Source organism: Tachyglossus aculeatus, chromosome 10 (assembly GCF_015852505.1).
Source record: "Tachyglossus aculeatus isolate mTacAcu1 chromosome 10, mTacAcu1.pri, whole genome shotgun sequence".
Taxonomy (NCBI): domain Eukaryota; kingdom Metazoa; phylum Chordata; class Mammalia; order Monotremata; family Tachyglossidae; genus Tachyglossus; species Tachyglossus aculeatus.
In genome coordinates, this window is record NC_052075.1 from 43,260,173 (window position 1) to 43,286,482 (window position 26,310).

Below are 26,310 nucleotides of genomic sequence, written 5' to 3' on the forward strand. Positions count from 1 at the left end.
AGTCTGGAAGTCAGGGGACCTGGGCTCTAATCCCAGGTATTCCACTTGTCTTTAAGACTTTGGGGAAGTCCTTTGACTTCTCTACGCCTCAGTTTCCTTTATCTGTAAAATGGAGAACCACGATTTGCTACCCCAGTGCTTAATACAGCACTTGGCACACAGTACACACTTAAATATCACTATCGTAATTACTATTTTTATTTTATGCAAAGCAATCACACCCAGAATCTCACAGGTGTAGAGAAAAAAAAAACATAATTTGGGAAATAACTGTCTTTTTTTCTTTGCCAACAAATCTGTGAAGGAAATTCCTTCCTATCTGGAATTTCAAAATACAATGATCTCAGTGACCATCGGATCCTGGGGTTGATTTAAATCCCAGATGGAGAAATACTGTAACCTGCCCATCAATGTACATTAACAAAATGCCTGCCAAAATTGGGGCCCATCATGAAGAGAGGTCACTTACTTTTCCACCAGTGTCTGTACACAACCCTTCCAGGAAGGCATCTGCAAGGCAAGATCTGCTATTGCTAAAGCAAGCTGAATGGGAGGAAAGAAATAAAGAATGAACATAAATACATAAATGGGGGCATTGCGACCAATCCTAATCAGTAAGAAAGCGCTGGACCTGACAAAAACTCTTCACTTCTCTAGGAGAAATGCTGACCAAAGGAAGATTAGTTCAGAGTAGGGGGAATCTATCCTTCTTCACTATGTGCACTAGGACCCAAGTGTAAACAGGTTATTCTGGGCCCAACTGCACATAGTCACTGAAAAGATGACCCCGTTGAAAAGAACATACCTTAGATTACTTTTATTCTGCCAATGTAGCTGAATCTGAAGGGGAAGCTGCCTACAAATATAACTCAGGGCAGCGATTTATGGCCTTTCACCTACCCACTTCCCCTGATCTCTACTTCCCGCTCAGAGCCTCCTCCTTCAAAGATACTAATTAGTAGATTTTCTGAACCAGCTGGCAGGGAACTGATCTAATGTTCGCCTTTCCTTAGGGGTTAGATTGATCATCCATTGACCTCTAAAGGTTAAGGCCAGACACCTCTAAGTTATCCTCCAACATCTGAGGCAATTTTCTCCAGCAACCCCATATAGATCCCAGCGGTCTATACAGTACTCAGTCTAGCACTAAAGACTGACGTTCTACTAGAAGGCATCCAATCCCTCCAAGAAAAGCACCTTTACAGTCACCTACTGGTACAGGTAGCCGACTGACGGACCCTCTCTATGTACACTTCTGCTGACCAAATATAGGTTGGTTCCATTTAAACAGAAAATTATAAAAACATGTTGTTCTTTGACAAAGATAATTTCTTTTTAAATTCCTGACCATTAATGAAAGAACATTTCTGACAGCAAGAATGCAATAGGAGGACAGTAAAATGACATCAGGCCCTCAATTTGAGTAGCTAAGGCACAACCTTTCAAGTTGCCACATCAATTGCTTTTACTTGTAAGCCATTTTGAATCCCAAAGTAGTAACAGAAGAGGAAAGAAATCTCCCCACCCATTGTTTTACGAAACAGGCAGACTGCTAACAAGGGATCAGTCTCTCTCTGTCTTGTCTCTTCCCTCACCTCTGACCCCCACCTCCAAAAAAACCCAAAAACCATTCATCCAGAGGTTAAAAAAAACCCCTCAAGATTTTGGATGCCTAGGGCCACCCAGGTTATCTTCTTGAAACCCACTGCCTGTGTCCAATTGGTATTAAGGCCTCTTCATTACCAACAGCTCTTCAGAAGGCCAGACTCAAATGGGTTACTTAAATAAGGTTTTGTGCCCAAGGCAGAAAATAGCCTGGGAATTAAGTGAACTGCACTGCAGTTCTATCTCTGATTTAAAGTACAGCATACCTAAGACTTCACATCTTTGGGCATTAGATCCTTCATTACAGAAAATTTGTTCCTAGATGTTTTCTTCCAATAGACTCTTGCTTGCAAAATTCTCAAAATGTTCTTGTACCATAATGTCCATTCCATTCTCCCACAACTTGGAGGTTACATTCTTGAAGCAGCATGGCTCAGTGGAAAGAGCACGGGCTTTGGAGTCAGAGGTCATGGGTTCAAATTCCAGCTCTGCCAATTGTCAGCTGTGTGACTTTGGGCAAGTCACAACTTCTCTGTGTCTCAGCTACCTTATCTGCAAAATGGGGATGAAGACTGTGAGCCCCCGTGGGACAACCTGATCACCTTGTAACCTCCCCAGAGCTTAGAACAGTGCTTTGTGCATAGTAAGCGCTTAATAAATGCCATTATTATTATTATTATTATTGAAGAACTCTGCATTAAGGGACTAATAACCTAAGGCATTCTATGGAAAACATATAGAGGGTACACTGCTTATAATACCAAAGGCAGTAATGTTATCCCCTTGGGTTGTACCACTAAAAAATACAGTCAACCCTTAACTACCCTTAAGGGTAGAATGCTTCGACCCTTAAACCTGAGACTTTCAAAACACCAGAAAATGTTGAGAACCTGTGAGAATGAGACATCAATTTGCCTACTAGCTATCCACCATAATATTTGCTTCAGTCTTCTCTGCTTTGCAGGTGACTAATATTCACTATTTATTTCATGTAACAAAAGGGGGGGGGAGAGAGACAGAGACAGAGAGAGAGAATATATAAATCCTGCAATGCATTAGGTCTTTGTCCTGAATTACCCTTCCCCGAACATTCTAACTCCTTTAGGAGAAACTGCCTTATCAACCAAATCCAACCGGCAAGTATATCCACTGAAAGTCACTAAAATGTTTCCCAATCAGTGGTATTTATTGAGCTGAAAAACTACTCCAAGAAAATGACAGTTCCTAATATGAATCAACACTGAATCAAAACCCAATTCATAGACCTCACCAGTTAAATTCACACTTACATTGAGGAAGAGCCTTCAAACCAGTTTGGTGAGATTTGAAACCTCTTAAGTTCCTACATTCAGAGTAATGCAGTAATACCAGAAAGTGAATGCAAGAGACACAAATCAAATTCCATCCTCTGAAATCCTTCTGTCCTCTTCCCACTTTTCCTAAAGCTACCCATCTCTCTTTCCATGTTCAACATAAACCTTTTACAATACCTATCACAATATGGATCATGTGATTAGCTCCCACTTTTCCCCCAAAACTAACTGGAAAAATAAACAAAAGAAAAAAGAGGATACTCAGCCACACAGAAGTGGAGAAAAAGGAACCCCATGGTCTTCTCATTTCTGATTCTAAGGAGACCACTCTTGAGAGCCACTGACTCACCATGCTTCCAAAGCCTGAAAATAGGAACCCTGGTGGAATAAAGTTGCAAAGTAATCTAGCCTAGATCTAATCAGGTCCTCACCGAAAATATTCCACACAAATGGAGATCTGTCCACTTTTGAAGACCACTAGAGAAGGTGATTTCAACAACCTTCAGAAGCCTGTAAAATGATCTAACCTAAATCCTTCCTGTTTTATTCAAGTTGCACATATCACACTTCCTCTTGCTCTTTCTTCAATTGCAATCAGATGTCCTAGTCCCTGACTTCTGAACAAATTTTTATCAGTAACTAACCTGACGGCCAGCAAAATTTAAACGGTATTTGGGTCATGGCCTACCAGATAGCGCTCAGACCCAGGAGTCAGAAAGAGCTAGAATCTAATCCCTCTTCCTGCCACTTGTCTGCTGTGAGACCTTGGGCAAGTCACTTGGCTTTTCTGTTGCATCAGTTACCTCAAACAGGGGTTAATACTCTGGGCCCCATGCGGGACATGGATGGACTGTGTCCAACCTGATTAGCTTGTTATCTATCCGTGCACTTGGCAGAATGCCTGGCACACAATCCAGACTGGAAGATGATTGTGGGCAGGAAATGTGTCTGTTTATTGTTGTATTGTAATCTCCCAAGCGCTTAGTACAGTGCTTTGCGCACCGTAGGCGCTCAATAAATACGATTGAATTGAACGTAGTAGGAGCTTAATGAATACCATAAAGAAAGGAGGAGAACACAAGTGAGACCAGGTCCATGCTGCTCTGAAGGCAGTGCAGCCTGATGGAAAGAACACAGGACTGGGAGTCTTGGGTTCTAGTTCCAAGCACTGGCCTTCTGTGGGACCCAGGACAAGTCACGAAGGGCTGAGCCAGTTTCCTCCTCTGTTGAGGGGATGATTCCTGGTTTCCCACCTCCAGGAATACGAGTCCCACGTTGTAATCAATCAATCACTGGTATCTGCCGAGCACTTACTACATGCAGAGCACTGTACTAAGCTCTTGGGAGGTACAATTCAAGAGCAGGCAGACACGATCCTGGCCCACAAGTTTAAAGACCAGAAGACAGGGGCTGTGTCTGAGCGGATTAATCTCGTATCTATCCATCACTTTAACACAGTGACCACGTTTAATACCGTAATAAGCATCTTGATTCTGTGAAATTACCCTCGTGGCTCTTATTTTATAACATTTTAGACATTTCTGAAAGACCAGTTGACCACGGCTGGGCTGAAGAGCCCAATGATATCTTTTAACAAGACGTTTGAGGTCGGAAGGCTGCTGCAGTAATCGTTTTGGGAGGGGATGAGGGTGGGGTGATCATATGGTTGGATCCATAAAATATTACAAAGAATGGACCAGATTTAGAGCATAACCATGTGGAAAGTAAACAGAGAGGGCAGCAAGGTTGCAAATTTCTGGATCCGGGAGACAGTGGTGCTGTTAATAGTGATGGGAAAGTCAGGCAGTGAACATTTAGGAGTGGAACTGAGTTCAGTTTCTGCCACAGATTTTAAACTGCACTGTAGAGACACATTATTGCTGGGAGGAAGACCTGTAAAACTGTACAACAGGTTTCCTTAAATCCTGTAAATTTACTAAATTTAGGGAAAACTGGAATAATAATTTTGTTATTTTTCAAGTGCTTACTATATGCCAAGCACTGTCCTAAGCACTGGGGTAAATACAAGATCATCAGAATAAACACAGTCCCTGTCCCACATGGGGCTCACAGTCTAAGTGGGAGGAAGAACAAGTATTTTATTCCCAGTTTACAAATGAGGGAACTGAAGCACAGAAGTTATTTGTCCAAAGGTCACAGCAGGCAAATGGAAAAGCCAGAATGAAAACTCAGGTCCTCTGACTCAAAGTCCCCACTCTTTCCTTACTGCTAAGGTACTCTCTCAAGTGTTCAGCACAGCCCAGCACACACAAGTGCTCAATACCACTAACTGATGGATTGATTGCTCTTGGTGGAAGCCTTGATATTGAATGGAAGATGTTCACAACGTTTCTTCGGCTACCTCGTCTGAGAACTCAGTATTTCTCCTGCTACAAGAAAGCCCTACAGCTTGCTTATTCCTCATATTTCACAATATCCACCACTGCCAAGATGTAAGGCTCTTCTCACAGGTCACATTCAAACCATTCAAACACAGGAGGGCACCCAGAAGATTATTTTAAAATAGATGCAGACACCAGCTAATATTTCACATGACCTCTGGCTCATGGCCAATGCCAATCTCTACTGCATGGCACCCTTTAGTATACACCCAATTTCCTGACATGAATTTCATTCACCACTTCCTTACAGCCTGAATTCACTTCCCAGATCACATCCTGCCCAGTTAGCAAGGGAGGGAGAGATTAAAAAGAGGGGGAAAAAAAAGGAAAGAAAAAAGACCCTGATTGCTAAATGATGATCTGTAGTTTTCTGTTCAAGAGCAAACTAATTTAGTGGGTCAACATGGTGAAAACAAAACCAAAAAAACACCTGGAGTCAGAAAATAGTGCCCTTTGGATCCAAATCACCTTGAGTTTCAACACCCAGGTAGATCAGCAGAGAGTGAAGAAACACCAACACCTGCTCACAGAGGAGGGGTTAGGATAATAATAAAGGTGGCATTTGTTAAGTGCTTACTATGTACCTAGCACTGTACTAAGTACTGAAGGAGATACAAGATAATTAGACTGGGCCCAGCTCCTTGCAGTCTGAAGGATGAAAACTGGGGTGGGGACCAGGCAGTGGATTTGGGACATTATGCAATTCAATAAGAGGGTATTAAGTTGACCAAACTGCAAGATAATTGGGGGTCATTTTGAAGAAACAATCGGGGGAAAATTCACCAACCGAACTGGGAGGCGAAAAGATTAGGAGGGGAAGCCCCTTGAGGCCAGGGATCGTGCCTAACAACGCTGTTACAATGCACTCTGCTCAGTACAATGACTCTCCTTCTTCACCTGTAGATGCTAGCATTCACCCTCGAACACTCCAGAGAGGCTGAAGCACCTCCCTATTGCAAAAAAGGAAACTAAGGTAAGCCCTGGGGAAAGAGACTTAATACCCAGCAGGAACAACAGGCCTGGCTCGACTCATGGGTCCCCGGAAGCATAGTCACGGAGACCATCCCGGGTTTTGGCTGCTAGGCTCTGGGGTCTCCTCCTCATTGGTACAATAACTACCAAGGAAGTGCCTCAAGTACAGGGCAGGCTGGGATCCAGACAGTAATCGAAGAAGGAAACAGTGTCCGGGTGCACATCGGAGGGACGGCAGTAGTTTAAAGTGTCAAAGCGCTGCCTGGGTGAATAGAGGTCTGCAAGGGGAACGCAATGGGTCTGGAGCAAGGAGGGCAAGGACAGCCCCCGCCCCCATAAAACACTTGTGATTCAGGGAACTGACTTTGCATGTGACATCATACAGAACACAGCACTTCTATTTGACACGACAGAACGACATCATACAGACCCCGCATATACATGCGGCACCAATGCAATGATCTAACAAAAGAACATTTGGGCGTGGTGAATTTTTCCCCGTCTCAGAAAGGATACGTTTCTGAAGGCAGTCTTGGTGCACGATGGTCCTGAATTTCATAAGTCTCAGTTCAGAATATCGAACCTCAAAACACCTCGTGTAGTACCTTGCACCAAGAGGACCCTCAAATATTAATTAAGGCTAACTGTTACCCAAACACAGAAGGCTGGCTTCTGTTTTTTTCAGCTCTGATCCCTAAAGGGAACGCTTTCACACTGTTCTCTTGGGACTTTGAGATGGGTTTTGGGGTGGTCTGTTTGGCATTACATCACGCTCTTGAGCCAAACGTCATGGCTATATTAAGAGACTCTTTTAGGTGTCCACAGCAAAGTCTACCTAGGTGTACTAGTCTTAAAGGAGTACTTCGCGTACAAACTATACCATATACAGAGCTTTAAAGATACACCCTGTAACTTTCAAACCGTAATTTATACAGAATAATGATGTTAATAACATTTGATTATTGTTAATAATAAAGATATCTGAGGCACCGGGAAAGCTCTAGGAGAAATGTTTGATATAAACTGAGAGGAAGCGAGCCAGAGGCTCTATATTTATCTACTTTAAAAGAGACTGTAAATACAATTCTCTAGACTTTAGCCGTTGTATAAATTCCCCAGCCTTCATTTCTGATCTAGGAGCCTTCCTTGGGTGCTCTTTTTTTGTTTTTTAAATCTAAGAACCAGCTTCAATCACACATGGAGAAGCAGCAGAATGGGAGGGGGTAGAAAAGGCGTGATCAAGGGAACAGGGGATGATAACTGCAGCAGAGAAGAGCATGTCTTTGAGCTAGGGAGGAACACAGTGTGATAGTGTGGGCTGGACACCTGTAGAAGGGTTTTTGAAGGGGGCATCCTGACTGGGAAAGATGCCCTGGCCTTGAATGAGAACTTCAGGAGCAGAAGTGATGGGGGAAGGAGTGGGGAAGAACCATGGTCTGATGATCGATATGATAGCAGGGGGGACAAGGTCATTGCCACTCTTCCGCCACGTCTTCTCACAGCATCCTTCTACCATGAGGGAGTCACTATCATTGGCAAGCCTGAGTAACACTGATCGATTGGTTTGTCAAAATCTAAAATTGAATTCAGAATGGGGGTGGGGTGTTCCGATTCAGTTCCAAACTATTTGAGGCAGGGCACTAGAAATGTGCTAACTGTCCAGGATTGACCATCCAGGGGTGCTATCAAAACAGAAGTAAAAGTTTTGTAGGGGATGAGCATCACCCAGAGCTTAGAACAGTGCTTTGCACATAGTAACAAATACCATCATTATTAATATTATTATTATCATCAAAGAGGCAAGACAGAAGATAATGCTGGGGGCTGGAAATATTAACTAGAACAGCCCAACAGGGTACAACTTTTTTAAGTGCACAATGGGACCGCAGTGGCTTTTCCAGTCTCATACATACTCGTGGGTGAATTTCACAGTCAGTGATGTCTTCTTTGAGTACGAAGGACAAGCTATAATGTATACATAAACTATATATATGTTTGACTTTTAAAGACCTCCAAGAAAGAGATCCAGCTACTTCCTTGGGAAGCCAGCCCAGAAGACCCTGCTGATCCAAATGACTTCTCCTCTCCAAATCTGATGAGCTCCTCGAAATGCTTAGTGGCTTGTGCCATCTTGCATGTTAGGGCACTGCCCAAAGTTGCCAAATGATCCCACATGAGGGACGACAGCCAACTCTATCTGAACACCACTTATAAAACCTTGAACCTCAGCTCTAGCTGTCGGCTTCCAAAAGCTTCTCGAAATGCATGATTCCTCCACTCACCCCAGGACATCCCCCTCCTGCCACACCTCCATAGCAGTGGGGGTGTGGCATGGATAACTACTGGAGCCAAGGCCAGCCCTTGCTTACTTTCGAACAATCAATCAAGCCATTTGCATCTGGGTGACTTCAAGCTAAGGAGTCACCTAGATTGATCCGCATGCTCCCCTAAATTGCAGCCCAGGTTTTACCTGAGTAACAATGACAGGTGATAAGTCTTTCAAGTTCTGGATGTGTGACAGCAAGGAGTCCCGTAACGAGGCATGAGAGTCTGTGGGAAGCTCATAAAATGAGGTCTGAATCTTCATCTTCATCGTCTGGGCTGCAAAATAGCACGATTCCACATCCTGCCGGATCTGTAACAACTGGTCAGAGATTTCCCACGCGTGAACCTGAAAACAGATCAAAACAGAGACATCATGGAGGAGAGGTGACACACTAATTAGCCAATTACAACATCTGCAAGGCTGACTTTGAAAGCGAAAGGATAGCCAGAACTCCCTTTCTAACATTTTGAACCCAACACTGGGAAGACAGAACCCAGGATGGAATGTCATATGGCTCATCCTACAGATGTGTGCCACAAGTTGCCCCATTTCAGGAACTCCCTTACCACAGCACCACTTCTCTCCTTCACTGACCAACCAAGCCTCACTCTTGGAAACATCAATTCCTTCTCTACACTGAAGACCTAGATCTTTGATCATACGGTGAGAGTTGGAAATTTCAAACACAAGTCAGGTTGTGAGAAAAAGGAGAGCCAATAGTATGTGAGAAAGCCACTGTGAGAGCACCTTCCAACCTTTGACGGTCCCCGCCTCCGGCCTCCACTCTGTCATTTCTAGGCTTCGCTTCCAGCTGTGGTGAAACACCTCAACCCACGAGAAGCTGCTACTTGTCCGCCTCGATGGGCCTAGATTCAATTTTCCACACTGCTGCAGTGTCCCTGGTGAATGTTTCACTGAAACCAGCAAATCACGCTTTAGAACGGCTACAACCAACCTACCTGCTTCTTGAATACTTCTTGCAGTTCACATCTTGGAAAATAATGGAATGACCAAAGCCCAAAATTTGACCATATAAATTCCTGGATTTGGTCATCATCAGACATGAGCAGAGGACTCATCTTGAAAGTCAATCATAAGCACCTGTATATATGTTTGTACAGATTTATTACTCTATTTTACTTGTACATATTCACTATTCTATTTATTTTGCTAATGATGTGCATCTAGCTTTATTTCTATTTATTCTGATGACTTGACACCTGTCCACGTGTTTGTTTTGTTGTCTGTCTCCCCCTTCTAGACTGTGAGCCCACTGCTGGGTAGGGACCATCTCTACATGTTGCCAACCTGTACTCCCCAAGTGCTTAGTACAGTGCTCTGCACACAGTAAGTGCTCAATAAATACAACAATGAATGAATGAATAAAAAGATGCTTCTTTCTTTTTATCTTAATAGTATTTGTTAAGTGCCTACTATGTGCCAGGTGCTGTACTAAGCACTGAAATAGATACAAGCTAATCACTTTGGACACAATCCCTGTTCCACTTAAGGCTCCCAGATTTAATGTCCATTTTACAGATGAGGTAACTGAGGTCCAGAGAAGTTAAGTGACCGGTCCAAGGCCACACAGCAGACAAGTGGTGGAGCTGGGATTAGAACAGAGGTCCTCTCACTCCCATGCCCATGCTCTTTCCACTAGGCCACACTGCTTCTCAAATGGATAGGAGGCCAGAGGACAACAGTCACCCAATCAGAGGGTGAGACAGAATACATCAAACTCAATTCAAACTTTTCTATCTCTCCCATTAGATGGCAAACCCCTTATGGGCAGGGATATTTTGCTTCTGGGGAAATCCCAAGCGCTTAGTACAGTGCTCTGCACACAATAAAAACTTAGTAACATCACTGATTATCAAAAATTCCTACTTATCCCCAGTGTTTTGGAAGAAAGGTGGTAATCTTAGATTAGGGATATAGGAAATCAATCAATGGTATCTATCAAGTCCTTTCTGTGTGCAGAGCACTGTACTGAGCGCTTGGGAGAGTAAAATACAATAGAGTTGGTAAGCATGTTCCCTGCCTACATAGAGCTTACAGTTTAGAGGGGGAGATAGACTTTAATATAAATAATTTGCAGATATGTACATAAATGCTGTGGGGCTGAGGGTGGGATGAATATCAAATATCCAAAAGGCATGACGACAAGGAAATAAGATTAAGTGATTTTCTGGAGTTGTGGAATAACACCACCGCCCTTCGTAATACTGACCCCACCCCTAGAAGTGGCAAAAAGAACTTAAGCTCCCTCTTCGAAAGTACCCCAAGGAGGCCGGCAACCAACAGCAGCTTTCGTCTCTCTCCACCACTGGGCAACGGGGATCCTTTTCCTCCCGCAAATCAGATTTCAAAACCAATCGGAGCCATGTAGCAGTCAACCGGCAACCCAAGTACGCCTACGGCTCCAGCTTAAAATTCCATCCAAGTACAGCTGTTCTGCTGAGGCTGCCGCTTTGAAATACAATTACCTATTGCCCCGAATCAGCGAGAAAGTCTGACTGTCAACTAACTGAGGCAGGCAGCCTGTGAGCAATTCAGCTGCTTGGGGGGTGGGGGGGATGCCCACACTGTTTTATTCAGAACGACAGCCGGGACAAACCTTCACATTAACAGATCTCCACTTTGGCTTGAACCCGTCCTCCCTTCTCTGACACTGCAGAAGAACAGTAGAAGAGGTGCGTGGCAGGGAAGTGCTGTAGGCTCCCTGAACCCCATGGTCTGCTCCCCCTTTCACCCAATGGTTAAAGCAGCTCTGTGATTTAGTGCTGTCTTCCAATAATACACTTGCTGGGCTTTTCCGCCGGCAAATAAAAAGCAGCAAAATCCAAATCTCCCTTATAAACCAGGTGAGTTCAGAGCCGAGAAAAGTTTTGGTTATGGCCATCATCTGCAAGGAATCCTGACACTGCCTCAGGGAGTTTGCTCCTTAGTACCACAACACCAAAGGGGAGCAGACAGGATACTCCACCTGGAATTTTCACGGTGACCGACCAGAAAAACAACCCTCTTTCACAGTGGCAGGGAGAGTCATTCTCAGGCAAGGTCACATGACAGAATGGAAAAGTTCGATGAGGTGGGAGTCTTCTGGATGGGAAAAAGTTAGGTTCTAATCCTGCCTCTGTCAGAGAGAACACTGCACCCCTTTAAAAAGCTAGGAAGAGCAGGGCCAGCAAAATCCCACACCCACCCACTGGGACCCTGCAATTATGCACTAGAAAGCACTCTATTCTTCTAGATTGTAAACTCACTGTGAGCAGGGAACATGTCTACCAACTCTTACAGTGTATTCTCCCAGATGCTTAGTACAGTGTTTTTGCACATAGTAAGTGCTCAATAAATATGACTCATTGATAACCTAAGAAGGAACCTCATTTGACCTACCATCTCACTTTGAGTTTTCCTCCAATTCCGCTCCAATCAAGATCTGGAGAAATGACATGTTGTAATGCTTCTCTAGCTCTGGGTTTCACTCGGCGCTACCTAGAAACTGGCTGACCGGGTCACTAAGGTTAGGAAACGGCGGCTTTGTTAATCATTCCTTCCTATGAAGGAATCATTCCTTTACATTGCCAAGATCCGCCCTTTCCTCTCCATCCAAACTGCTACCCTGCTCATTCAAGCTCTCATCCTATCCTGTCTGGACTACTGCACCAGCCTTCTCTCTGATCTCCCATCCTCGTGTCTCTCTCCACTTCAATCCATACTTCATGCTGCTGCCCGGATTATCTTTGTCCAGAAACGCTCTGGGCATGTTACTCCCCTCCTCAAAAATCTCCAGTGGCTACCAATCAATCTGCGCATCAGGCAGAAACTCCTCACCCTGGGCTTCAAGGCTGTCCATCACCTCACCCCCTCCTACCTCACCTCCCTTCTCTCCTTCTACTGCCCAGCCCGCACCCTCCGCTCCTCTGCTCCTCTCCTCACTGTACCTCGTTCTCGCCTGTCCCGCCATCGACCCCCGGCCCACGTCATCCCCCGGGCCTGGAATGCCCTCCCTCTGCCCCTCCGCCAAGCTAGCTCTCTTCCTCCCTTCAAGGCCCTGCTGAGAGCTCACCTCCTCCAGGAGGCCTTCCCAGACTGAGCCCCTTCCTTCCTCTCCCCCTCGTCCCCCTCTCCATCCCCCCATCTTACCTCCTTCCCTTCCCCACAGCACCTGTATATATGTATATATGGTTGTACATATTTATTACTCTATTTATTTATTTATTTTACTTGTACATTTCTATCCTATTTATTTTATTTTGTTGGTATGTTTGGTTCTGTTCTCTGTCTCCCCCCTTTTAGACTGTGAGCCCGCTGTTGGGTAGGGACTGTCTCTATGTGTTGCCAATTTGTACTTCCCAAGCGCTTAGTACAGTGCTCTGCACATAGTAAGCGCTCAATAAATACGATTGATTGATTGATTGATTGATATGACTACCAAGGTAAGACAGCCCCACCACCTGGATCAGGCTCTGGGGGCAGGGGGACAAACACAAGATGGCCCAAACTGGCCAGAGAAAGAAGCCGCCAGAGACCCGGTGACTGGTATCCGAAGCAGACCCCGATGTTCAAAGTGATGAGAGCCACGGCACTTGAAATACACGAAAGTCAGGGTCACACAGTCAGCCAAAACATAGCCAAAATCTTGGTTTTCTTAGAAAAGTGGGTGAAAATTCCACAAGGAATTTTTCAGGTATTTCCATTTAAAAAAATAACGCCAAGGCTGCATCAGTAAGCTCACATCATAAGGCATCCCGAGTGCCTAGCCAGATCTGTTCATTCTTTTGAAATTTCTTCTCACTGCACACGGCATGAGGCCCCGCACCTGATACCCCCACGCTGGGCAGCGCAGGGAAGGTGAGGACTGGGGGGGAGAGGAAGCAGGGCTGTCCGAGGAGGGGGCTCACGGGGGTCTTTCCTCACCTGGAGCCTGCCACTGCAGGGGGCACGACTCCGAGCGAGGGCAGGCGGGCAGAACACAACTCGGGAATCCTGGATATTCCACCTCAAGTTTGCTGTGAGGAGGAGTAGCGCTTCAGCACGTAGAACAGTGCTCTGCACATAGTAAGCGTTTAACAAATGCCACCATTATTATTATTATTAGTGTGCACACGTGGACCTTGGGGGAAGCGGAAGGGATGGTACTTTCATTTTCCCTGTTATTTTGAAATTTACCATAAATTGCAAAAATACACTTTTCCGGGGGGGTGGGAAAGGCTGGGATTCTTTGAAGCTGTCATTTCACTACTGTGAAATGCATAATATCTTTGGAAGCTCCTGTATTAAAAAAAAATCCAAACTTGTTTTAGACATGCCAGCTTCAGGAATTTGCACAAGGGTCTAAAACTGTCTGAGGCTCTCCTCCTGACAATGGCAATTAAAAAGGAAACACAGCCTGAGATCTGTTCAGCAGTTCAGCAAATGGCAACATCCCTCCACTCAGCCAAAGCAGAGTTAAGAATAGATCTGATCTTGGCCTTTGCTATGACTTTCCCCATTTTTATGATTTGATGCCAAGCTCCTCTCTGTGCAATAAGAGAGCAGGACTACATCTTCCCCTTGATTTTATTCCAAATCCCATTCTGCCGCCTCCTTTCCCCACACTGAGCGGCTAGCCAAGCAATGCCACGAGCCCCACCATCTGACTTTTTGGCTCCTCTTTGTTTGTTACATGCAGGAACAAACCAAGAGCAGCTGAGGTCAGGCACCGTACCACATCTTCAGAAATCAAGCCAACAAGGGAGTCTACCAAGTAGGCCCACCGAGATTGCTAACAAATCACTTCTCCTCGAGACCAAACAATGGCCAGTCCAGAACTCAGACTGGATCTCGGAACTCAGAGAAACTGCGTGGCTCAATGGAAAGAGCACGGGCTTGGGAATCAGAGGTCATGGGTTCAAATCCCAGCTCTGCCAATTGTCAGCTGTGTGACCTTGGGCAAGTCACTTAGTTTCCCTGTGCTTCCATTACCTCATCTGTAAAATGGGGATTAAGACTGTGAGCCCCACGTGGGACAACCTGATCACCTTGTATCCTCCCCAGCCCTTAGAACAGTGCATTGCACATAGTAAGCGCTTAACAAATGCCATCGTTATTACTATCTCAACTTTCCAATCTGGAAAATTATCCTGACCCCAAAATTCACAGGGCTCACTCCTGCACTCTCCCTCTTTCAAATCTCCTGTCAGTACCTAAAATCAATCACACCAAATATAATGGCAGATATAGTTCAGCCTTCGACTTCGGGATCTTGTACCACTTTATATTTCGCATTTGGGGAAGTAGAGGCCCAACGGGAAAAGAACGGAAAAAAAATTTCATATAAAAGCACGGCTACCGAGTTGGCTGATAGGGTGACGTGGCTAGGGCCTTGAGGAAGTAAGTTCTTTTGGCAATGGGAAACGTGTCCCTTTTCTGCCGAAGGGTGTCCAACAGCTCCAATAAACACCACTGTAAAATGTGTAACTCATTCATGGTGCCTGCTCAGGTCAACAGACAGACAACATGGGGGCAGCAAGAGGCAGAGGTAAGTGAAGAGAGGCATATGGTGGCAATGGCAGACTCACATGAGGAGGCGGCCAGGGAAGAGGCCAACTTTAATACATGGAAGCTGAGTAAAACGCTAGGGAAGCTGGCTTTGTCCCTCCCCCACAGCACACATCCCTTCATTTTCATAGCTACGGCACACTGTCTGACAGCGAAGATGGCAGGAATGGTGGTGGTTGGAGCATATCAATAGGTCTTTCTCACCACAGCAGTAGTTACGGTAGAGAAAACTAGGTAAGTGTGGGCAAGCGGTAGAAAGCCAGAGGGAGCTGGGATGGAGGGGGAGGTAGAGGAGATGAGAAGAGCACAGTGAACTGGGGAAGTGAATGGAGCGAGAAGAGGCAGCTCAAGGTGACACATGGGAGGGAGGAGACAAAAAGGAAAACTAATATCGGGGGGGAGGGGGTCCAGGGAATGGCAGAAAGATGGGACAGTAGAGAGACCCTGGCCAATGATGAAGAAGGAGCCATGGAAAAACAGAGGAGCGAGCCATGGAAAAACAGAGGAGCTAAGGAAGGTACCCAGTAATCAGTCAGGGCACATTCACCCTTCTCCAACTCTGCAGCCTTGAAAATACTGTAGAATAATGGCTGCGCTAGTCATAGTAATAGAATTGTTGCCTTTTCTACCGGGAGGTTTCCTCAGGGATCAAACCTCCACTTACATTTAAAAGGGTTGGTTTTTCTCCTTTTGTTACTTTATCCTGGACAGGCACCGACGCAATAACAATGGGGAGCCATATTATAAGATCTATTTAATGACCATAAAACATCATATGAAATCTTCAGGGGGGGAGGGGGGCGAAGCCAAGATGTTATCTAGATGCTATGGCAACAAAAACTCTCACTTGCACAGCAATATAAGCATGGGTTCACACCACTGAGAAGATGGAGAAAGAAAGAGATCTCACCACCTCCCTGTCACTCCACCCTGCATCTGTCAAACCTGAAAAGGACCAGGCTGAGACTCTCTTGTACTCCTGTTTTATGCTATCGAGTCGTCTCTGACCCATAACAACGCCAGGGACGCATCTCTCCCAGAAAGCCCCACCTCCATCAGCAATTGCTCTGGTAATGTTTCCACAGAGTTTTCTTGCTAAAAATCCAGAAGTGCTTCACCATTGCCTCCTTCCACGCAGTAAACTCGAGTCTCGAGTCTCCGCCCTCGACTCCCATGCCGCTGCTGCCCAGCACAAGGGAGTTTTGACTTGTGGCAGATTGTCTTCCACTCGCCAGCCACGGCCCAAGCTAGGAACGGAATGGATATACCTCTGCTTGACTCTGCCTCTCATAGTTGAGACTGTTAGAGTACTGGAAACTCTCCAGGTGCAACCCTGCTAAACCACCTCCTGACCTCCTCTGCCCTCACGACGCTTGCTTTCCGACTCTCTACTGGCCTCCAATTCAAATCTTTATCATATTAACATGTCTCATATCAAAGGAGTTAATGAAACGGAGGTGAGGCTGCTCCAGGATGGAAATCAAACTAATTCTCAGACAATCCAGCTCTGAAGACTAAAGCTTGTTGGGACTGTCAAAAACACTACAGCTTTGGAAGATGACCCTTCTTCCCTTTTCTTTCTTCTTAAAAGCGGCCCCACAACTAAAAAATCAAATACTCTCACTGGTCTCACTACAGACAGACCTTACTCTCTCTATGGTTTAGAAGATGCCGCAGAGGTGGGTTTTCCTTCATAAATACTGAAGCTCTGGGCCATGGAGATCCAAAGCTGGTCTCCTTTGTGATGGGCACATTTCTAACAGAACTTTTAGAAATCATTCTCTGTGTGTCTTTTTTTTTTTGGTGGCATTTGTTAAATGCTTTACTATGTGCCAAGCACTGTACTATGCACTGGAATAGATACAAGCTAATCAGGTTGGACACAATCCCTGTTCTACCTGGGGTTCACGGTCTTAAACCCCATTTTACAGATGTGGTAACTGAGGCACAGTGAAGTGATTGGCCCAAGGTCACACAGCATACTCTAGATTGTAAGCTCATAGTGGGCAGAGGACGCGTCTACCAACTCTGTTATACTGAAGTCTCCCAAGCGCTTAATACAGAGCTCTACACACAGTGAGTGCTCAATAAATGTGATTGGTGAAGCCAGGATTAGAACCCAGGTCCTTCTGACTCCCAAGTCTGTACTCACTAGTATCCACTATCCACTAGGCAATGCTGCTTCTGTATTTCTGTCTTGGGCTGCAGAGCAGGGGCCCTTCCCACCTTTGGGGACAATGGTTTTAGACAAGGCCACGGGGCCGCGACCAGGTACAGGATGAGAGTGTGCGAGAGAATAACTCTCAGAGACAGACAGAGGGTAAAGCTCGGGCCAGTACTGGCCCATCTAGCCCTGGCTTTGTTGCCAGTCCCCTTCAAAAATCAATTGCTGCACATGCTGGACTCTAAAATACAAACGCTCTTAGACCTGAGAGAGGAAAAAAAAGAATCTGACCCATTTAAAACTACAAGACATACAAACCCAAACACCGCTGTTTTTACAACTCCCATACTCACCCTCGTGCTAACAATCACAAGTCTTCAAGAACTAAACCCTTTCAAGTGTGCCAGCACAAAGAACCATGGAAAGAAAAAAAATGATAAAACACCTGCAAATCCAAATTCCTTATGTGAATCTCTTTCTAAAGTGACAGTCATTAGAAACTGTTTGCAGTGAATGCAGAAGTGAATAAACAGGCTTCACTGCTGCTTCAAGTCAAAGACAGAAGTATGGCTGCCTTTTCCTCAGGACAAACGTCTGATTCTGAAATGCTTGAAATCGGGATCAGACCGGAAAATGAGAAGCAGCATGGCCTAGTGGATACAGCACAGACCTTAAAGTCAGAGGGACCTGAGTTTTAATCCCGGTTATGCTACTTGACTGCTCTGTGACCTTGGGTAAGTCGCTTCACTTCTCTGTGCCTCAATTACCTCATCTGTAAAATGGGGATTAAGACTGTGTCAACCTGATTAGTTTATATCTACCCCAGCACTTAGTGCAGTGCCTGACATACTAAGCACATCACAAATACCATTAAAAACAAAAACGAAAAATAATATGGAGCAAATATGGAACAGAAGTTGAGAAAAAAGACCAAATTTTAGTCAGTCAGCAGAATTTTAAAAATGATGTTAAGCGCTTACTGAGTACCAGGCACTGTACTCAGTGCTGGGATAGATACAAAATAATTAGGTTGGACACAGTCCCTATCCCACATGGAACTCACTTAATCTTCATTTTACAGATGAGGTAACAGGCACAGAAAAGGAAACTGATTTACTGAGTGTTGACTGTGTGCAGAGCACTATTTTAAGTGCTTTGCCCTGAACTAGCAAATACAAACAAATATTCAATATCTTAGGCTTCACTGGTCCACACACTTTTCCCACCCACAAAAAAAGGGATTTAATTTTTCTGGAGAGCTCACTGAGCTGGCTGCATTTCCACTCACAGCACTTTTCAGAGGTGGAACACGATGCGGCCACCCAAGCCAGTCAATCGATGTAATTTATTGAGTGCTTACTGTGTGCCGAACACTGGACTAAGCACTTAGCACTGTCCAAAGGATAGAAACTTGCTGAAAGGGGCCAAGGTAGAAAGTCCTAATGAGGTTACGTGAATCGGTTACAGGTGGTAAAACTGCACAACACGACCGCTGCATTGCCTAGGTGAACCTCAAAGTCCCAGTTGAGATGAAACCGGACATTTTCTGTACCATCTTTACATGCTGGTATGATCTGTACTTTCAAAGTGGGGGAACAGAGGCACTCACTCGCTCCAGGCAGCAGGGAAAAAAATCAGTAAAGAACTCCAAGTCTTCCAATAAGTAGAGAAGCAGAATAGCATGATTTATAGCTCTGGGGACCCCAATGTGGCTGTTTTGCCACGAGACTGAGAGAAACGGATTTGCAGAGATCTTGAAACTGTGCCAGAAAACCGGGCTGGCTGGAACCGGGCCAGAGGAAGAGAGGATCATACTCTGGGTTCAAACCCGAGTTGGGAAGCAGCAGGGCCTAGTGGATAATGCCTGGGTTCCAATACCGCTCCGCCTCTTGTCTTCTGTGTGACCGTGGGCAAGTCACTTTAACCTCTCTGTGCCTCAATTTCCTCAACTGCAAAAATTGGAGATTCAATACCTTCTCCCTCCTACTTCACCGGAACTGTATCTAGCCTGATTAACTTGTCTCTACCCCAGGGCTTAAAGCAGTGCTCGCGCTTAACAACCATATTAGAAAACAAAAAACTCATTTCTATCCCTTCGTGCTGCCTAACCTGCTGCCCAGGAGGCACCTTGCTTTTAGAGTGGGAATGGGGAAAAGAAAAAGAGCAGAAACAACAGCCACCTTTCAAGAAAGGAGAAGGCCACCACTCGAAAGTTACAGCCTGCCAAAGTGAAATCGCTACAAAGCTGGCCGTTTTAGCAGAATCCCTCTGGAGAGTGCTTATTGTTGTGAGAGAAAACCAAGGGGCTATTTACTATTCTCTAGTCCACATGCAAACGGTGGTGGAGGTTTGCAAAACACCCCTAACCCCGGGGCCTCCATGTCTACAAGACCCCCCCAATGGCTCGGTGACCACACTTCAATCTCTACCGCAAAAGGAAGTTACCATGATCTGTGCCCAAGAGTCAGCCATCTTTCCTGCTGAACCAATGGGAGAAACCAGAAATCGAAATTAGTTCTTTCCCCTGGTTTTGGAACCACTGTTTCCGGCCCAAATAACGCTCTCCCGAATAAAACTTCTTAAAAAACTCGGATCTCCAGAAAAGCACCCTAGATAAAGCCCATTGCTGTATTCTTGATGCTTATATCCACCATATTTCACCAGAGTTCAACACCTTCCGGGATCTACGCATGAGGCAAAAACTCCTCACCCTCGGCTTCAAGGCTCTTCATCACCTCGCCCCCTCCTACCTCACCTCCCTTCTCTCCGTCTACAGCCCATCTCACACCCTCCGCTCCTCTGCCGCTAATCTCCTCACCGTGCCTCGTTCTCGCCTGTCCGGCCGTCGACCCCCGGCCCACGACCCCCGGCCCACGTCATCCCCCTGGCCTGGAATGCCCTCCCTCCGCACATCTGCCAAGCTAGCTCTCTTCTCCCTTTAAAGCCCTACTGAGAGCTCACCTCCTCCAGGAGGCCTTCCCAGACTGAGTCCCCTCCTTCCTCTCGCCCTCCTCCCCCTCCCCATCCCCCCCACCTTACCTCCTTCCCCTCCCCACAGCACCTGTATTAATGTATATATGTTTGTACGTATTTATTACTCTATTTATTTTATTTGTACATGTCTATTCTATTTATTTTATTTTGTTAATATGTTTTGGTTTGTTCTCTGTCTCCCCCTTCTAGACTGTGACCCCACTGCTGGGTAGGGACCGTCTCCATATGTTGCCAACTTGTACTTCCCAAGCGCTTGGTACAGTGCTCTGCACACAGTAAGCGCTCAATAAATACGATTGAATGAATGAGTGAATGAATGAATGAATCTCTGATCTTTATTGACTGTTGGGCCGGTTAGAACTCAAATATGCTGGTCCTCATTTTGCAGGAGGGAAAAGTGAGTCACAAAAGATGTGATCGTTCGCCAGCAGGAACCAGCGATGCGGCTGGAAAGAACCCAAGAATCCTGCATGCTGCTCCCTGCTCCCTCCCCTCCTAGACTGTGAGTCCATTGTTGGGAAGGGACCATCTCTATATGTTGCAGACTTGTACTTCCCAAGCACTTAGTACAGTGCTCTGCACATAGTAAGCGCTCAATATATACGATTGAACGAATGAATGCACTGTACTCATGCCTGCTGCCCCTCCATTTAGATACCCGGGAACCCAATCACGTGCTCCAGTTAGAGGTCCCATAGCATCCAGCCCTCCCACTTCGTCGCCCCTTCTCTCCACCTGGGCTGGGGGCCACCAGTTCCCCGCCTGGACGTTTCCCAAGGGGCCATCTCACCCGAAGCCCGTGGCTACGAGTCAACAGCCCTCCTCATGGCAGTGGGTTTCAAAGGCACTGCAACTAGGGGATCTTTCCCACTTAACCATCTAATTCCGGCAGGCCGCTTCACAAAGCCTTTACACAGGTTTTCACACGGCTGCTTCTGTGAATGTGCAGTGGCTCTGGCCCAGCGAGCCTTTCACTGGTTGCCCCTAAGTCTCTCATTATCCACTTTCAAACGAATGCGAAAAGAGCTTCTTGCTTTTTTTTTTTTTTTGAATGATGCGCTGGTGCTCTGTATGACTCATTTCTATCTGGATAGTTCAAACTGCCAATTCCACTGAAATCACTGAACACACCCTTAAAAACGCTCACACACAAACCCAGAAAGCAGACAGATTCATTAGCTGCCAGGAATCGAGAAGGGATGAGTGAATGCTGTTTATTAATCCTACCCAAACACCCCAAACTAAGGCCGGCTAGCCAAAACACTTCGTTGAGGGGTAGGACAGAGCTCACTGGTTCAGTTGCAAAATGGAAAACAGAAATCTCAGCAATAAATAAGCCAATCGGTCTTGAAAAGTCTGACTTCACAAAACCAACAAGGAACAGCAAAGAACTCAACAGCAGTAGCTTCGAGGCTGAAATTTCCCCAGCCACCCAATGATTTATTCACTGAACAAGACCTACAAGGAGGAAAGACCCAGGAGCCCCCCAGCAATCCGTAGATACAGTGCTCGAAAAGAAAAGAACCAAGGTTCCAGAGCACAGGGTCAGAGAATACCGAACCAAACAAAAAAAAAAACCCCAACCTAACCCCTTAGAGGCTCAGATGGGTCCTGTGGCACAGAAAGACCTGGAGCTGGACAGATGAAATTTTCTGAGTCCAGGAAATACAATTCTGCCGCGACAGATAAGGAGAGAGTGAGTGTGGTTTGACTGAAATGGAAAAGGAATTCTCAACAGTCCCACCTAGACCACAGAAACAGACACTGCTTGTCTGGCACAACAGATTGTCAGTTGATGACAGACACTTACTTGGTGGGAAGACGAAGGAGAGTGTGAAGGAAAAAAGAGGAAGTATCATTAAAAAGAAATCGGATCAGATGACAGTTACTAAGCCAAGGGCTCTTGGTTAAATTTCATTATTTTGTTAGGTGGCCTGAAACTAAATAACTTTCAGGGCTGGCATCCTCACCTTCGAGACAAAGAGGGGATGCCAGATCAAAAAGCCCATTCTGAGAGGAAAGATTTTAAAGAATCACAAGGAAGTTACCAGTCCCTCATAAAGTCTCTCAGCAGGAGAAACTAAACTCTGTTGGAAGCCAAACCAATTCTACATCCAAGGCTTGTTTCCAGAGCCAGAAGCCCAGGAGCCACTTCTGATTCTTACAGCAATCTCCACAACAATTGGAACGATGAAAAGGAGGAAAAATACTTGCCTTCGGGAGGAAAAAAAGAATTCCTGAGAGAGAAGCATCTGTGTCCAATTCTGGCCTCTTACTTCTGAGCCACTTACTCTCAAATAAACATCCTGAGTTAGAGATCACTCTCCACCCTTCTGACTGATATACCAGATAGGACACCATTCCAGGGAGGGACAAACAAGAAGGCTGCTACCTCAACCTACGCTCAGAAGACTTCAGGTCCCGGCCTGCAGAGCTCCTCCTTGATCCCAGAGAATCAGTCACCTACGATCAAGAGTCAGGTGACTGGAATCGCTGGAACCGATCGTCTCTTTGTTGCCCAGAAAGTTGCAGGGCAGAGCACTTGGCAAAAAGGAGCCCATTTCACCATCCCCAGGGAGGGGAGGACCTAAGATGAAAAGCTGGTGAAGGGCACGATGGGGCCGAAACTACAGCTGGTTGGGTCTGTGATGTTCCCCGGAGTCCTAGACCAAATCGTATTCCTGGTCAGACCCTAGAGCAGTCCAACTTGGCAATGCACCACGAACTGAACAAGGTACCCAGGGCACATCAGGACCCCCTGAACCCCCAGGGTTCAGACTGGCATCCCCAAGCCCAGGCCAGAGCAAAACCATCCTTTAGGGGTGGGGGCAAAGACTGAACTTCGCTGGAGTAATCACTTTAAAATAGGAAAACAACCAGAATCGCCACATCTTATGAAAACCAGGTACTGCCCCTTGGATTTCTGGCAGTTCCACTGACCTCCTCTGGTCCCCCGTGCCATGTCAGAGTATCATATGCAAAGCCCGAAAAATCCTCAGAAGAAAAAAAAACTCAAATGAAGGACAGGGCTTCATAACCCTCCCTCATCTTGGAATCTCGGGGATATCACAGGATACACACAAGTATTTCAAGCACAATATGACCTCTAAGAAAGACCAACAGGTTGGCACACACCAGACGATATTTCCATTTGCCAAAAAGACAGAAATAACCTCCTCTGGCATCAAACCGACAGCCAACGGACAGCAGAGGCTTCCAGCCCAGCTCTGATATCGGCCCCTGGGAGCTAACCACTGAGTCTGGAGAGTTCTTTGACTTCAAGGATCTCGGATCCATATGGTTCCCTTGATTGGTTTCTAATTTCCTTCCTACTCTAGTGCTCTACTCACCCGAGCAGTTGTTAACTTCTTCCCTTATAAATGCAAGGTGAAGGCAAAAGTGACCGAAGTGGTCTAAGATAGCAGCCGCACCTTTTCTTCCCTTGTCTCTGACAACAGTGAGAGGTACGGATCCAGAGCGCAGATGTGCCCATTCCTCATTAGAAATGTAAATTCCAAGTAGCCCTGGGGGGTGGTCCCTGGCTGCTTGTCAGCACAGTCTAAATCCTCAGACCAACCACCCCTGGCCCAGGACCCCAGCTGCCTCGAGCCGGCCAGCTGCCAGGAAGAATGCCAGGCCAAGCAACCAGGGTTTGAAGGCAAGACTCTGCTACAATACCAATAGAAATGCAATCGCTGGGGCCCTTGTATATGCAGGCTCCTTGCCTTTCTGGCACTCCCACGTCTGCCCCAAGAGAGAGGTGGAAAAGGGAGAGAGGGGAAGAAAGGGCATTTCCTTCTCTGCGGAGGAAGCAGCTTGGCTTTCAAAGGTGTGTTTTGTTCTGGTGGTCACATGGCTTGGGGGAGCAGGATTGTACGATCAAACCCCTGGGCGTCGAGATAAATCACAAAATCACACCACCCAAGAAACCGAGGTCCCCCACATAAAGGGAGAGGTCCAAAGAGGAAGTGCTGGGAGTTCTACAGCGAGAAAGTAGCAGCCTGGCCTGGCGGGAGTCGGGACCTCGGTTCTCCATCTGGCTCCGCTGCTTGTCGGCTGTGTGACCTTGAGCTAGTCACTTCACTTCTCTGGGTCTCGGTTACCTCATCTGTAAAATGAGGATTAAGACTAAGCGCCCCATGTGGGACATGGGCTGTGTCCAACCTGATCACCTTATATCTATCCCGGTGCTTAGACCAGTGACTGGCACATAATAAGCGCTTAACAAATGCCACTAAAAAAGCACGTCAGGAGTCCAGAAAGGGATACACTATGACCTCTAGCCTGTGTAATCTGATAAGCGAGAGAGAAAATTCCCAAAGAAACAGAAGCCAAACCAAATCACACTATGCCAAGGTAATCTGGTCCATCAGTCCCCAGGGCCTGGTTTGATTTGATTTGCTGCTTCATTGTGAAAGCGCAGCTTCCTGACTATATTTTCTGTTAACCCTCCCTTCCCTAGACAGACATTTATGGTCCACTCTGAGTCACATAGTCCATATTCTGTGGAGGGGTGGCCACCCCTTCGATGCTTCCTACATCTCCGGGAGGCTTGATTAGCCAGGTCATCCCACTCTGTTCAACCGATATAGCTATCCAGCCAGCGCAGGCCCCACTAAGTACACAGCCAACAAAAGTCTTCATCAGGAACGAAGAAATACTTCTTCAAGATTCAGAAAGTGTATTTTCAAGAGAAGTTTTGGGATATAACATGGCGGCAGAATTACGGAAAGCTCTTCTGACAACATGTGTCTGTCCTTGAGGTCGGAAATCATGTCTTACTAATTCTGACGTACTCTCCCAAACACGCAGTACGGTGCTCTGCACACAGTACGTGCTCAAGACAATGGACTGACTGGATAGAATGACGCACGGTAACATATGGAACTGTGCCCATCCAAGAGGCATCACACGTGGGGCAAAGACTAAAATAGGCATTTTCTTTAACATGGGGTTCTAAAACACAGTCTCCGCATTATAGGAAAACTGACCAGACTCCAAAAAGGCCTAGCATAGGAAATGCTGGATGGCACTATTATTACATTTGTTAAGAACTTACAATGTGTCAAGCACTATTCTGATCGCTGGGGTAGATTCAAGCTAATCAGGTTGGACACAGTCCTTGTCCACATTAGCCTTTCCACCACATTAGCCTTTTGGTGGTAAATGGCTGGTATCTTAAATAAAACGATCAAGGAACAGACCTTCGCTGTTTACACCCTCCAAAAAAACATTTGGGGTACTTAAACTATGAGCCCCAGGTGGGACAGGGACTGTCTGTACTAATCATCTTCTAACTACCTCAGTGCTTAGCAAGAACCCCCCTCCCTCCCAAAAAAATGTGCTTGTTAGCAGCATCTTTGTTTCCTTCCTGTCACAGGTCCATGGAAATAAAACTGGTGGGCTTCATGATGACATTTTTTTAAAGTTCTTTTATAATTTTCTGATAGACAGGCAATTTCTTCTCGAAGCAACTTCTGTTTGCGAAGTCGTCCCGAGAAAACTCGAGGCCAACCATGTGCTCTCTCTCTCCTACATACAGGAGAAAAAACAGCCTTGGTGCTGACAGAAACCTTTCAAAATTCCCTGCCAGTTATCAACTTATTCATCGTTTCCGTAGCTTGAGAGGATCACTGAACTCATCAACAAACTGAGGTCGAATTCCAACTCTGTCATTAGAAGCAAAGTCATTTGCTTTCCTCAGCCCTTCACTCTTTCTACATACAATAAAGAACTGGCTCTATTTCACAAGAATAACTGACAGAAAGTCATCAAAAGCTGAAAATATAAAATGCCACAAATGCTGGTTCTAGTTAAGCCTCGATTATGGAGAATAGGAACTGCGCGAAAAAATGAAATAACTGTCAAATTGTATTTATTAAGTGCTTACTGCGTGCACAGCACTGTACTAAGCTCTTGGGAGAGTACAATACAACAAAGCCCCTAGGAAAAAATGAATGCACCATATTATTTAAAGAAATCATCAAC

At 45.8% G+C, this 26,310-nt stretch overlaps 1 protein-coding gene across 2 annotated transcripts in view; it reads right to left on the reverse strand.

Moving 5' to 3' along the window:
* The window catches only part of TNPO3 (transportin 3), a 72,533-nt gene that overhangs the window by 35,668 nt on the left and 10,555 nt on the right, over window positions 1–26,310 (reverse strand). For both annotated transcript variants that reach the window (XM_038752493.1, XM_038752492.1), the window contains exons 2-3: window positions 8,763–8,963; window positions 470–543 (exon numbers count right to left, since the gene is read on the reverse strand). In XM_038752493.1, coding sequence (XP_038608421.1) covers window positions 470–543; window positions 8,763–8,963 — 275 coding nt within the window. The remainder of the gene's footprint in view (window positions 1–469; window positions 544–8,762; window positions 8,964–26,310) is intronic.